The sequence below is a fragment of the Puntigrus tetrazona genome, chromosome 24, assembly GCF_018831695.1.
Source record: "Puntigrus tetrazona isolate hp1 chromosome 24, ASM1883169v1, whole genome shotgun sequence".
Lineage (NCBI taxonomy): Eukaryota > Metazoa > Chordata > Actinopteri > Cypriniformes > Cyprinidae > Puntigrus > Puntigrus tetrazona.
The window spans coordinates 11,561,249-11,574,115 of NC_056722.1; the positions used below are offsets into that span (position 1 = coordinate 11,561,249).

Here is a 12,867-nt window from a genome sequence, read left to right on the forward strand (position 1 = left end):
AGTCAAGATGTGGTGAGCGAATCAAATGCAAATGACCACCGGACTACTTCAGGGGATGTGATGGAAAACATTTAAAGTGCGACTCGCATTTGACCACGGACCACACTGAAGCCTGACTGCCCAGCCCATGTAGCTGTATGACAATTTATCTGACTATATATATATATATATGTGTGTGTGTGTGTGTGTGTGTGCGTGTGCGTGCTCATGTATGTTTTGAAGGTTTTCCATATCTTCTCTGTAGGTCACAGCCCACTCGATTTTGTCCTGTGTGGGCTAATGACAATAGCACAGAAGGAAAGAAACAGATGTTACACAGGTGGAAATGGAGAATCAGCCCTAATTAGAACAACGCAGAGCTTTTTTCCAGACCCTTTCTCTATATTTATTATTTTATCTCTTTTTTTTGATGTAACAAATGTTAGTACTTTTGAAATAAATGTAAGTTCCTACATTTTTAACTAAATTAAAATTGTAATAAAATTAACTTAAATTCAGCTATGTACTCTATATTGGGGTGTTATTATTATGTTAAATTTGTTCCATTCTTGGTTGTGATTTCCTTTAAACATGCTTCTTTTAGCAGTTAATAAACAGAGCTGTGTGGCAAAAGTAGGTCCTATGACAGAATACTGCAGCAATGTAGACAAAAATAAGATGTCTTATGGATCAACAGTAGAACTTGCCTAAAATATTTTATTTTTTATATTATATTATTATATTTTAGCTTAAATTTTAAAGGATTTATACAGAATTCATAGAATTTTGTTTAGCATTTAGAATAAATCATTTCTTATTGTATGTCCCTCTCCCTGGATCTGTCATCACATCCCTGTCCTCTTTTCCTGTTAATGTGTGGGTGAAAAGTATCTGTGAAGATAATGAAGAACGCCAACACAATGAAAGCCACTCAAGACTTTCCACTTTGTCTCTCTTAAATGTCTGTTACTCAAACAACCCTTTGCACTTTCACATTTTTGTTTAGTATGTGGCCACACAGTTATTGTTGTGGTTCCTTTCTGGGTCTGTCCTCTGAAAAACCACATCAGTCATATCAGACCATATGGGCTCTGTGGGTTTTAGTTGTGTTTCTTACTGTTGATGCCAAGTCCTTGATATAAGTATAATCTATCATCATGTGAGCCTCATTTTTTCCATTATCCTCTCAAAAAGGCAACAGTCTTTGCAGAGGATACAATTAGAACTCCTGAGCAGTTGGGGGCTTTGCAAATTTCCGCTTTAATAATGGCAATACAGGGAATGAAGTCTTATGAAAAGAATGGCATTGACAGAGTATGTGTTCTGCCACACCCTCATGGCTAGTCTGATTTCACTCATCATATTGTTTTTTCAGAAATAAAACAAGGCAATTTCTAGTCCAGTGGCCCTCGAGACTGTGTGTGTGGATGACCTTTAATATATCTGTCATCTCGGATGTTTTTGCTACTGAGAGACAGACTTTTTGGATCCACCTGTGGAAGCTGTTAATGAAGAAGTCTCAGCAGCATGTGAAACAGCCACGTTCAAACTTGATGTGCTGATGTGAAAAACATCACAAATGGGGCCTCTGGAAATTGCTTTCAGTATGAATTACTCAGGCACATTGTGAGTGAGAAAAAGCCTGGTGTTAAGCCATTGCCATGTGAACCCAGAAGCTGGAACTTCACTAAAGCAAATTCAGTCTCTACTCTTCTTTCCCTTCGTTTCTGGTAGTAAGCCCTCACTAGAGGTCAGAAGTCCCACTTGATGCTGCCAGTACACTATTTTGTACTTTGCAGGTTGGTTCTCCAAGGTTAGTCAGTCAATTAGAGCAGAGTATGCAGCACAAGGACAAGGTGTCCCTCAGGGATCCGTCTTAGACCCTTTGAGGTTTTCTCAAGAGACTCAGTTTTAATTTGTAATGCATGTGTCAGGACAGCAGAGGAGTGTAACTCTCTGTTGGAAGACCACAGATCAGAGAAGTTGCTCCCTTGTGATGTTGAAGAACTTTAAACAGCTACTGTAATTCACCAAACAGAAAAAGGGGGTAGTCTTCACATTATCCCAATACCCTTGTTGATCCCTTATTCATTCCTCTGCTCCACGATTTAGTTAACTCCACAACATTCTTTTCCTTTTCAAAAGTAGGCAGGGCTTAGATGGAAGTGTGTGTTCCTCACCTAGGGAAGCATGGAAATATAATCAGAGCAGGACACCTCACCCTGGGCCCACAAGCGGGGCATCCGGCTGGACTTGTACTTATGGCAAGAAATACAGCCCATGGGTCATTCGTAGGAACAAGAGGAAGGGTTGACTGTGACGTGGGAGGAAGAGCGGCACAACAAATGACAAAGTTGTCATCTGATGAGAAAACACACTCTGGTCATAGTTTCCTTTTTCTGTAAGAGTGGCTGCTAGCACTTGAAACTGTGGAGAAATGAATTGCCATGATGTCCTTTGCTGTGGGAACAGCTTGAATAAATAAAGAATTAGAATTCTACCAGAAATAGTGAATCACAACTACAGCACATGCCCTGCACATCTGGACGCTCTATGAAGTGGTGCTGTAATATAAATGCGTGTATAGACCATATGGGTGAATTAGGTCAGTCAATTATAGGCCAGTATTGACTGTACATAGCTTTCCATATCTTTATAATGTTTAGGTATATGTCAGAAGAGACCATATTACCATGTAAGTCGTTCACTATTATTATGTCATACCTATAGAACTGACTAAATATCCACTATAAACTAAATTTGACTTGGTGTGAGTCTCCTTTCATATTTTACTTTTACGTCTAAATAGCCGTATGTTTGCACCATCAACATGGCTTAGCACTACTTAGGTAATGACTCAGGAGAACAAGACAGTATTATTGAAATATTTGTCCTTCTGAATTTAGCAACAAATGTTTACACATACAGAACAAGACTTGAATTTGTCTGCCACAGATGCACTGCAAGAGGTTTAAAGAATGAAAGTTTCTGAAAGCAGTTTATTCAGAGACAAGGGGCTGTTGTCATTTTTGTTCAATAGAAATGTCTTGACTCGGACCCAATCTGCTCTCTTGGAGTGATAATTTTTTGTACCTTCTTTATGCTCTCTTCAGGTCCCGGTTATATATGTGATATAAATATTTAAATATATAAATAATATTGCGGCTGTGAAACGGTCTGTGTTATATATATATATTTATGTATTTATGTATTGTATAGGTCTATTGTATATCTGTTCTTTTGCTGCATCCAAATTGCCCATAAATTTAGAATATTAGTAAAGCTTGACCTGACCTTGACCTGTTAGAAATCTGAATGTCTGCATTGATTACTCATAAAATGTTGCATTTTATTAATTTACTCCTGATTATAGAAAAACACAATCTGATGTAATAACACACTTTTCATATTAAGTAATCTTAATTAATCTGTTAAGTAATCATTCACATTGCAGGGTGGAGAAATTAAGTGAGCCAGTAAACCCTAAATTGTAGATTCTTGTTGAGCAGTAAAAATTCCATCAAATGTTTTCTGTAGCTGCTTTTAAGTCTATTGACCAATTTTGGATCATTCCTTCACACAAATCTGTTTCTGTTTAGTAATATTTTTGGCTGTTTTGATGTCAGGTTTCACATATCTTCTTATATTTGCGTGTATTTGTGCCTCATTGTTTTATTGCATCACCTAGCCTCCATAACAATTTTCTGTCCTGATATTCTCCTGTAAAATGTGTTTATGCACTTTAGAATTCATTGTTCTTTCAATTATGAAGTGCTCAGACCCTGAGGCAGTGCTAAACCATGATGCTCCCTTTACAATGCTTCAAGTTGGAAAGAGGTTTTGGTGTGCACTGACCTTTTCCTCTTAACAATGCATTGTGCATTTTTGTGCCTCAGAATTTTCCAAAAACTGCTGTGGAACATCCAGGTAAACATGTCTTAATGTTTTTTATACAGCAGCGGTTATGTATCTGGCTTCATGTTATCTTTTCATAATCACTATTCTATTCTTTTTTTTGATAGTGTACACATGAACAAATATTATATATTTTTTCCCCCGTATAATTTATGTATATATATTTTCTTATACATTTCCAGACAAGGTATCTTTAGCAATGCTTGTGAAATGCTTTCTTTGCCTTTTTCTGCTTTGTGCGTCACTCCGATGTGTTTATAAGGTCCAGTAATAGCTTTTGGGATTTGAGGCATGGTTCACACTAACATTTCTTGAGAAGAACATATTTGTCAGTGTATCATGGGTTATGAAAGGTTCATATTTTGGTTTTGGGAGTCCCAAACAACAGGTTGACATTCATGCAAGATCTAAAACACTTTTATTTTCTTGTAATATGCATTTATTTCTACCTTATTTGTCCAGCTACTCCCAAATGTTCAACATTTATTTTTTCCAACCCCCCTAACCCGATGTCGATGGCATCTAAAGCAGTGTTTATGAGCTTCTACCACCCCAAAAGTGGCACCTAGCAGTAAAGAATGAATTTTTATTCAGACCAACATGAAAACACTATCAAGTGGGCGGGCAATATGCTAATGTTTCATGTTGACTTCAATGTGGAACTGTTGTGACTTGTTTTAAAGAGATTCAGAGTCATCTCTTTCTTTTGAGAGACAATTACTTTATACACAGTGCACTTTCAAATAAACCTTTTCAGGATGTTTTCATTTACTTAAAGCTGTGTTGCACGCTGCATGAAAAGTAATTTTTAAAAAATCCATAAAAGGGCAGGGATCTATGAAGTTTATACTTCTAATCTTATGTCCGTAATTCACTCCAATTAGCTTTTGTAGAAATTGCCTATGATCAAGCACAACAGTTTGTGTGTTATTAGTTAAGTCAGATTGTATTTGTCTTTAATGTGTGACTTAGAAGAAGATCAAATCATATTTTATGAGCAATCAATGCATAAATGGAGATATTTTAAAAGTCTCACAAACTTGCCACTGTATATTGAGTGTGACCTAGATTATACAAAAATGCTAATTATACATCAATAGTGGTTCGTCAAGCACACTAAAACATATCATTGTCCTTTTGTGTTTGTCTTTGGACAGTGGAAAATGACAGAGAGCTGTCTCCGCAGAGAAGACACCATAAAGAGTTCAAATTCAACATGTCCCAGATTCCAGAGGGAGAGGCCATCACAGCTGCAGAATTCAGGATCTACAAGGAGTGTGTGACCAGGTCCTTCCGCAATGAGACATTACTACTTAGCGTGTTTCAGGTGGTTGGGGAACATCCAGAAAGGTAAATGAGCAGAGAAATGTAAAAAAAGAATTCCATAAATATGGACACAGGGGTCCACAATACTGACTATCAGAAACTTCACAAGTATATGTCAACTTATTCTACTAACCCTAAACCTACCCTTACAGTCTACCCTGAGAGTAAGCAGACATGATAATTGGTTGATGTAGTTGCAAAGTCACTTATTGCTGAATGTCTAAAATGGACTATCAAAATAAAGTGTAACCGGTTTACTTAAATTGGTTTTCCCACTTCACTAAAATGAACTAACTCAGATTTACTATTAAAATGTAATTGTTTAGGGAACAGTAAAATTTTTTATTACTTCTAGTGGGACAGCATTAGTTTTAAATTGTGCAACAGGAGTACACATGAGTTGGTTGTAATATTGACAGACTTTTGTGTTTTTAGGACAGACATAGTTTGAATAAGCCACTGTTTAAGAAAATAACTGTATTTTTCCTCCTTCTGTACCGAAAACATATTGAACCGTGACTTCAAAACTGAGGTAGATGAACACCCTTACACACCTACTCAATTTTAACTAATTTAAATACAATTAAACTGCAACTGCAACAATATTATTTTCGGTATTTGTTGGTGTTTATTTATGATTTTTAAGTGAGTAATTGTCTATGTTTTAAACCCAAGCCCAGACATCCATCACTAAACACAGCAGAGGTTGTGTAACATGTACTTTATGTAGACTAAGGCCATGACCACGATGCACAACTGAAATAGCTCTAGTTTGGCGTCTAAAAAAGAACCCACCAACACACGTCAAACATTGACTTTGTGGGTGGTGGGAGGGATATCTCCTTGAGAAAGGCAGATGGTGTGACCGGTGAAGTGTCCAAAACTCACCAATAAGATGTGGCTGTGAAGCCATTTTTTAAATTTATTATTATTTAACAGAAAAAGGCACCGAATAAAAAAAGAGAACATTGCTAGCAATGATAACAATGAGCTACATGTTTCTTTTCTAAATTGTTTCTAATGTTAATCACAAAGTGTTCATTCGGTGTACATCCTGAGTTGAACAATGAACACAATGTTTTTCCACAAACCTGCAGTGGGAGTCTTTTATTTTTAGTCATATCTTGAGATTATGTATCGCCAGTCATTGTATCACAAAAAGGTGCAAATTATAGCGTGCTTTGTGGCATTTCCCTACATGCTACTTTCTGCATGTAAATCCCAAATGCTGTGTGGCTTGCAAAATGTATTTGCTTACAAACAGATTAATTTGCAGACTTGTCAAGTTGTAACAGCATAATTACTGTGTTTATGGTTTGTGATCTTTAAAAAACACATTGGTTGGAGGAATGCGGTATAGCTAAGCTAAGCGGATGTACAAGATGACTGAAAGAAACTTCTGAAGTGTGTAAGCCTTTAATCCATGAAGCAAAAAATAGCTTGGTTCTGGAGGTGGTGCAGAGGGGCTGTACTATATATCTGTCTGAATTTAGCCCATGTGGCAAGACGATTTGACCTAACTCAGCAGCATAGTAAACCTCAAGTCACCAAGCTACACATGGCCTTAAATGTAAAGAAAAAATAGAATTTAAGAAAATTTTCCAAGTGGTTGGACCTTAATTGTTTCTGTGCACCTTTATAATATCTCATACGTGTTTAATTTTTACTCGACTAGGAATGACTGTTTGCAAACATTTCCCATCTTCTTTTGTTTGGCTATGTCTGAAATTGATCATTAGAATACTGCCATATTCCACAGTTCTAAAGTGTAAGGGAAAAAAAAGCAAGTCTAGTTTACAGTACAGTTTTACCGTTTTACACAAAATTTGAATACTGCTAATATTAACCACAGGCAAATCATATATTGCAGGAAACATATAGTATTATTAGAAAGTTTGGGCAAAGATGAAAAAGCATAAATTCAATAAGTGTAATACTGCTTTAAATTGTTGCTGCCACAAAATTGCAATTTTATTTTTGTTTTTCTGAGCAAAAGATAAATATGATAAATGTTTTTCCCTGCACAAAACACACACGAATTTCAACATTTTATTCTTCAAAACCCTAAAAGTACTTTACTCATATTTGATGTGCTCTCTGTGGACAAAATCACTTTTGTAAAATTCTTTTGATGCGGACATTGTGATGTCTTTGAACCATTGTATATGCATTTTTATTCAAAGCAGCTTTGAATACTTCATTATATTGGGATAAAACTGTTTTGGAGAAAACTGAGACGCATTTTTAAACACTGTCAGTTGTATTTATTTTGAAATCACAGCATAGATCAGGTTTTGTTTTCGGGACAATCCATCAGTACCCCATGAAAAATCCAGCTTGCCATGGCTGTAGAGTTATTACTTTTCTGTTTGTATATATTCTAATCCCTGGTTGTTTTCATGTACATCTGGCCTCCGTGGAAAACCCTGCCGAGCCATATGTGAAGACAGTCCTGTATGCATGCAATGGCAGCGTGAAGCTATTAAACTATAGGTCCATTTTAACAGCAGCCAATGACAGAGGCAATAAATGCGATTTATGTAACCAAAAAAAACCTGACACTTCTGACTTTATTATTCCGGTTAATTTAATGTGTCTATAAGAGGTTTACAGTTGTGCTTTTAGAGTTGGCAGCTCCCCTGTGGTCTCATTGGGACCCCGTCCCAGGTGAAGCTGTGTGACTGGTTGTACTAAACAGTGTGAGTCAGCATAAGTACGATGAGTTCACGTCGAATGTGACGTGTGAACCACCGGAGGGAAGAACCTCATATGGAGTTCCTCAGAGAGCAGCTCTAATTAATGAGCAATAACGAGGGGCTGCAGGGACATTCCCAGAACACCTGTGTGACCGACAGCTTTGAAGTGACCTGGCCAATGCTTATTACCATGCATAGTGTGTAATTACTATAATTGGACAGGCCTCCTTGTAAGGCTACTGCGATCAAACTACCTCTGTTCTTAAATCTGTGATGAAGCTTCTCTGGATTAGAATTTTTTTTAAATAATTGAATGCATTCCTTAAAATGACCTTGGAAAATATTGAAGAATGTTTGAAGAAGACATCAGGATGAGGTGAAAGATGCTATGCAACGGGAAACTAACTAACTAGACTAAATAAATTAAATAGCTTGTTTAAATTCATGGATGTATGGACTGAAGCTACCTTTCAAGCCAATGTGTTTGCGAATTGCATTCATAAATTCATTGCTTTTACATGTGTAAACTTGCATTTTCAATATAAGTGATAAGTACATATTAGTTCTATCAAACGATTAATCGCAAATAATCATATCCAAAATAAATGTTTTTATTTACATAATAAATGTGTGTGTACTGTGCATTTATTATGTATGAATACAAACATATGCATGTATATATTTAAGAAAATATGTTAATATTAAATATATTTATGTATAGTATAAAATATAAGAATATAAATGTTGCATGTGTGTGTATTTATATATAAATAATAAATATGCACAGTACACACACATATATTATGTAAATAATAACTTTTATTTTGGATGTGATTAATCCCAATTAATTTTTCTAACAGCACTAATAATTATTATTAAAATAGCATTTATACTTTAATGTGTTAATGATTTATACTGTATTTCCTGTTATTACTTTGTTCTCAATCTAAATATAGCCTTGCTGCTGACATGGTGTGTGTATATAAATAAATAAATAAATAAATGTATTATTGTACTATAATAATGAATAATACATAATGATTAAATGGGTTCATTGTAAATAGTATAACAGTTAATGACTTGCTTATTTGCAGGGATGCCGACTTGTTTCTGCTGGAATCTCGCAGGTTGTGGGCCACTGAAGAAGGTTGGTTGGAGTTTGACATCACAGCAACTAGTAATCTCTGGGTGATGAGTCCACCTCATAATCTGGGTCTACAGATCAGTGTGGAGACCAGCACTGGTAAGATGTTTTTAAGATGAGTTTAACTCATGTGTTTATATTTCCAAGGAGTCCTGCATCAGCTTGAATCAGCGAAATGAATGAGAATTCTTGTTTTCTCAAAGTATGCACCTTCTTGGCTAGTTAAAAGTATTCTTTTACGTTTCCTTTGGTAACTCTGTTTAGAAGAGTGGGCCCAAAACAGATCCTTGAGGAACACCCCTCATTTAAAAAATGCTTAAAAGTAGCTCTAATTGGTTAGACTTTACATTCAATAGTTTAACAGTTGTTGTTTTTTTGGTCTGACGGGTAAAAATGGGTTTAAAAATTAAAATGAAGAATGCTTAGATTAGAATCCTTAAACGACAATCCTTACAGAATTCCTTGCTTTAGTCAAAGTGACATTACCCTCATTGATCAAATTTAATAATGTAGAAGAGAATCAAGGGTTATCTTCACCCTTTGTACAATATTTTTTAAAAGGTACATGTTTGTTATTGATAGAGGTGAGCCCGTCATGAAAATAAGTCCAGGAACACTCAATATTTGGAATCAATTAAATCTTCTCCCCTCAAAATCATCAACAAAACCTTGTTTACCAAACTGAGACATACGACATCTAATAATTATCCAAAGTTTGGTCTTAGGTAATTTTGCACTTCTGACTATTGGAACAGCACAGTGATCACTATAAATGGATACTGCTCAATATCTATAAGGTGCATTAGTAAAAATTCAATGAAGTTGAATTTTTTTTAAGTTTTACCTGGCTGGAGTATTTAGTAATTGCTAAATATCAGAATCAGAATCAACTTTATTGCCAGGTATGTTTACACATAGAAGAAGAAGCTCTACAGTGCGACAGGATGACAAGACAAGACAGATATTGTATCACAAAAGAGTTTAACTTCAGCAGATAGAGGCTGTAGCTAGTTCCATTGAAAATCTTCAATTAGTACTATTCTATTTTTATTAACATTAAACTTTAATAAATAGCCTAATCTGTTAAAAACAAAAGATTAATTTGTTGCTCTTTTGTTGAATTTTCGATTCATTTTGATGAGCAAGGAATAGCCCATTTATTGCACTTTTTTATTTTTAAAGGCTGGAGCATCAATCCCAAGGAAGTGGGGTTAGTAGGTCGTGATGGCGCCTTAGAGAGGCAGCCTTTCATGGTGGCCTATTTCAAAGTGAGCGAAGTCCGTATCCGAACTGCCCGATCAGTGGGCAAACGACGTCAACCGAACCGAAATCGCTCCAACAGTCCACAGGAGGCGTCAAAAGGATCAGCTCATACAGGTTAGCCATTGACATTTCCCATTTTGTGTATTAATTACCTTTTTTTTCTAAAGAAGAGAGGTTTAATATTAATTTATGGTACAAATCAGCCATATAGTCTCTTCAGAAGATGTTGACATGGGATAGTTCGGGGTTGTATGTGATGAGTTTTATTGAGTCCAGATCTTCTTATATTGTACTCTTGCATAATAAGAGTCTGGACTCAATAAATCTCTTTAAGATCCCTTCAAGAATTCATTTAAAAAGCAGCACATATGTCAGGCCTGACATCCTGTGTCTTGATTTGAAGTCTTTTAACAGCCCTCAACAATAGATTTAGGTTAATAGATATAATAGTTAATATATATTATATAGATATAATAGTTTAATAGATAGGTTGACACACAAATTAGCATCACCCTGAAAACGAGATGACCAATTTATATGTTTCTTATGTTTTGTCATTATCTTTACAAACTTACACAACTTGAATGAATTTTGTAAACGTAAATTCAATGACCAGCTAAACATAAACTAGCTAAACAGCTATTACTGAACTAGAGCACTGTTGCATAACATCGGTGTCACAACCTTCTGAAGTCTTTTTTTTAAATACTTTTTTTTGAAAGTTTGAGTTAGAATAGATTGCAAGAGTTAGATTATCAGCAAAATCAAGCAGTAAAAGTGGACTAGAGAGTATAAGTAGCTGTTTGGCATGATGGTTAATGACCCCAACATCCTCTGTGGTCCAATTTAGTCGCTTGTAACAAAAAGCTATGTAAAAGCTTAAAAAAAAAAAAAAAAAGAAATTTATGCTGTTCATAGATGTTATTTCAGGCTTTTAACCAAAAACTCATTCGAAAAATAACTGAGATCAGGATGACTTATGACAAGTGCTAAAATACATCTAATTTCTGCGTTTTGGTCTACAAAAATGTATCACATATGAACGCAAACACTCTGCTTTAGAGTTTAACTAGTTAGTCTCTTTCAGTTAAGCTACTGTCAAGTTTATAGCTGGCACAGACATTTGAAGGAAACTCAGTTGGTCCTTGAGTGCTAAGGTTTAAAGTAACCACACATTATATGTTCAGTAGAATAATTTTCTGGCCTCTTGTGAAAAAGAAAGGACTCTAAAATTCAGCTAACATTATTAAATAAAAATGTATAGCATAAACATTTTTATTTTCATTTCAAATTCCACTTATATGTCAGAAAAATTCAGGGCACACGCAACTAGTATAAATAATGGTTTTGGCGCCAGCCCTGATGTTGTGAATAAAAATGTCAAGCCTTTGAATCAGTCCCAAGTATCCCATATTCGGTTGAGTATATTTGGCACAATATTCTATTAATTAAATAAATTATCTTTTAAGTTGGGGGAAAAACAGTCTAGGAACAGCAGTCCTAATCCAGTTTCTGCTTCTCATTACTGCTGTGGTTTGGGGTGGTCTGAAAGCTTAGCGCTAATACTACTTAATCCAGAGCTAATTATGAATGTTAGGCAATGAAACTTGAAGGACCTGGGGTGAAATATTTAAGTTTATTTAAGAACACAAGTTTATAAGAGTTCATAAGTTTCAATCACAATATTAGATGAATGTGAATTGGAACCTTTTGAGATGCTTTATTTTGCATACTATATATATATATATATTCATACATACATTGTGAAAGCCAGTGCATTAACTTCCTAAATGCAATACAACTAACTGATATAAACACAAACTAGGTATGTAATATATCCTGCTGAGAACAGATTCACCCACTTATACAGTAGTGCCTAAACTCAAAGCTCCTAAACCTTGTACACTACGTGTCCAGTCTAATGAGGAAAATCTGCTTAATTTGTTCTGAAGGATTGGACTTTACATAACCCAAAACATCAACCCTTCTCCTTGGCACGACTTGGGATGACTGGAGAGTAAATATTTAGATTTGGAGCAGGAAGTTGCGAGGCCGTTGTGACAGCCGTCCCCTTGTGGCAGTGTTGAGAGTGCATATGGTTCCAATATGAAAACAGTCTTATCAAAGCTTTCAAAAAAACAGCCTGTGAGCGCTGCATCTTGACCCATATTGAGAGACACAAGTGCACAAGGTTATAAGCTCTCTCCAACTGATGAAATAACTTTTGGGATGAATTTCAAGAAAGTCAAGATAAAAGAAAATTAACAAATTATATTTAATACAATAATGTTTGGTATTTTAATTAATTAATTAATTTTTTTAAAGGGTTACTTCACCCCAAAATAACATTTTTGTCATTAATCACTTGGTTTCAAAATGTCGTTCCAAACCCTTAAAAGCTTTGTTTGTCTTTGGAACACAATTTAAGATATTTTGAATGAAAACTGTGAGGTTTTTGACTGTCACCATTGACTGCCAAGAAAATAACACTGTCATGGTCAAGAAAAGTATGAAAGACATTGTCAAAATAGTCTATCTGCCATC

The 12,867-nt window shown here is 35.4% G+C and overlaps 1 protein-coding gene across 2 annotated transcripts in view; it reads left to right on the forward strand.

The window, feature by feature from the left end:
- bmp6 (bone morphogenetic protein 6) overlaps window positions 1–12,867 on the forward strand; it is a 33,955-nt gene that overhangs the window by 12,907 nt on the left and 8,181 nt on the right. For both annotated transcript variants that reach the window (XM_043226405.1, XM_043226406.1), the window contains exons 2-4: window positions 5,052–5,244; window positions 9,011–9,159; window positions 10,243–10,437. In XM_043226405.1, coding sequence (XP_043082340.1) covers window positions 5,052–5,244; window positions 9,011–9,159; window positions 10,243–10,437 — 537 coding nt within the window. The remainder of the gene's footprint in view (window positions 1–5,051; window positions 5,245–9,010; window positions 9,160–10,242; window positions 10,438–12,867) is intronic.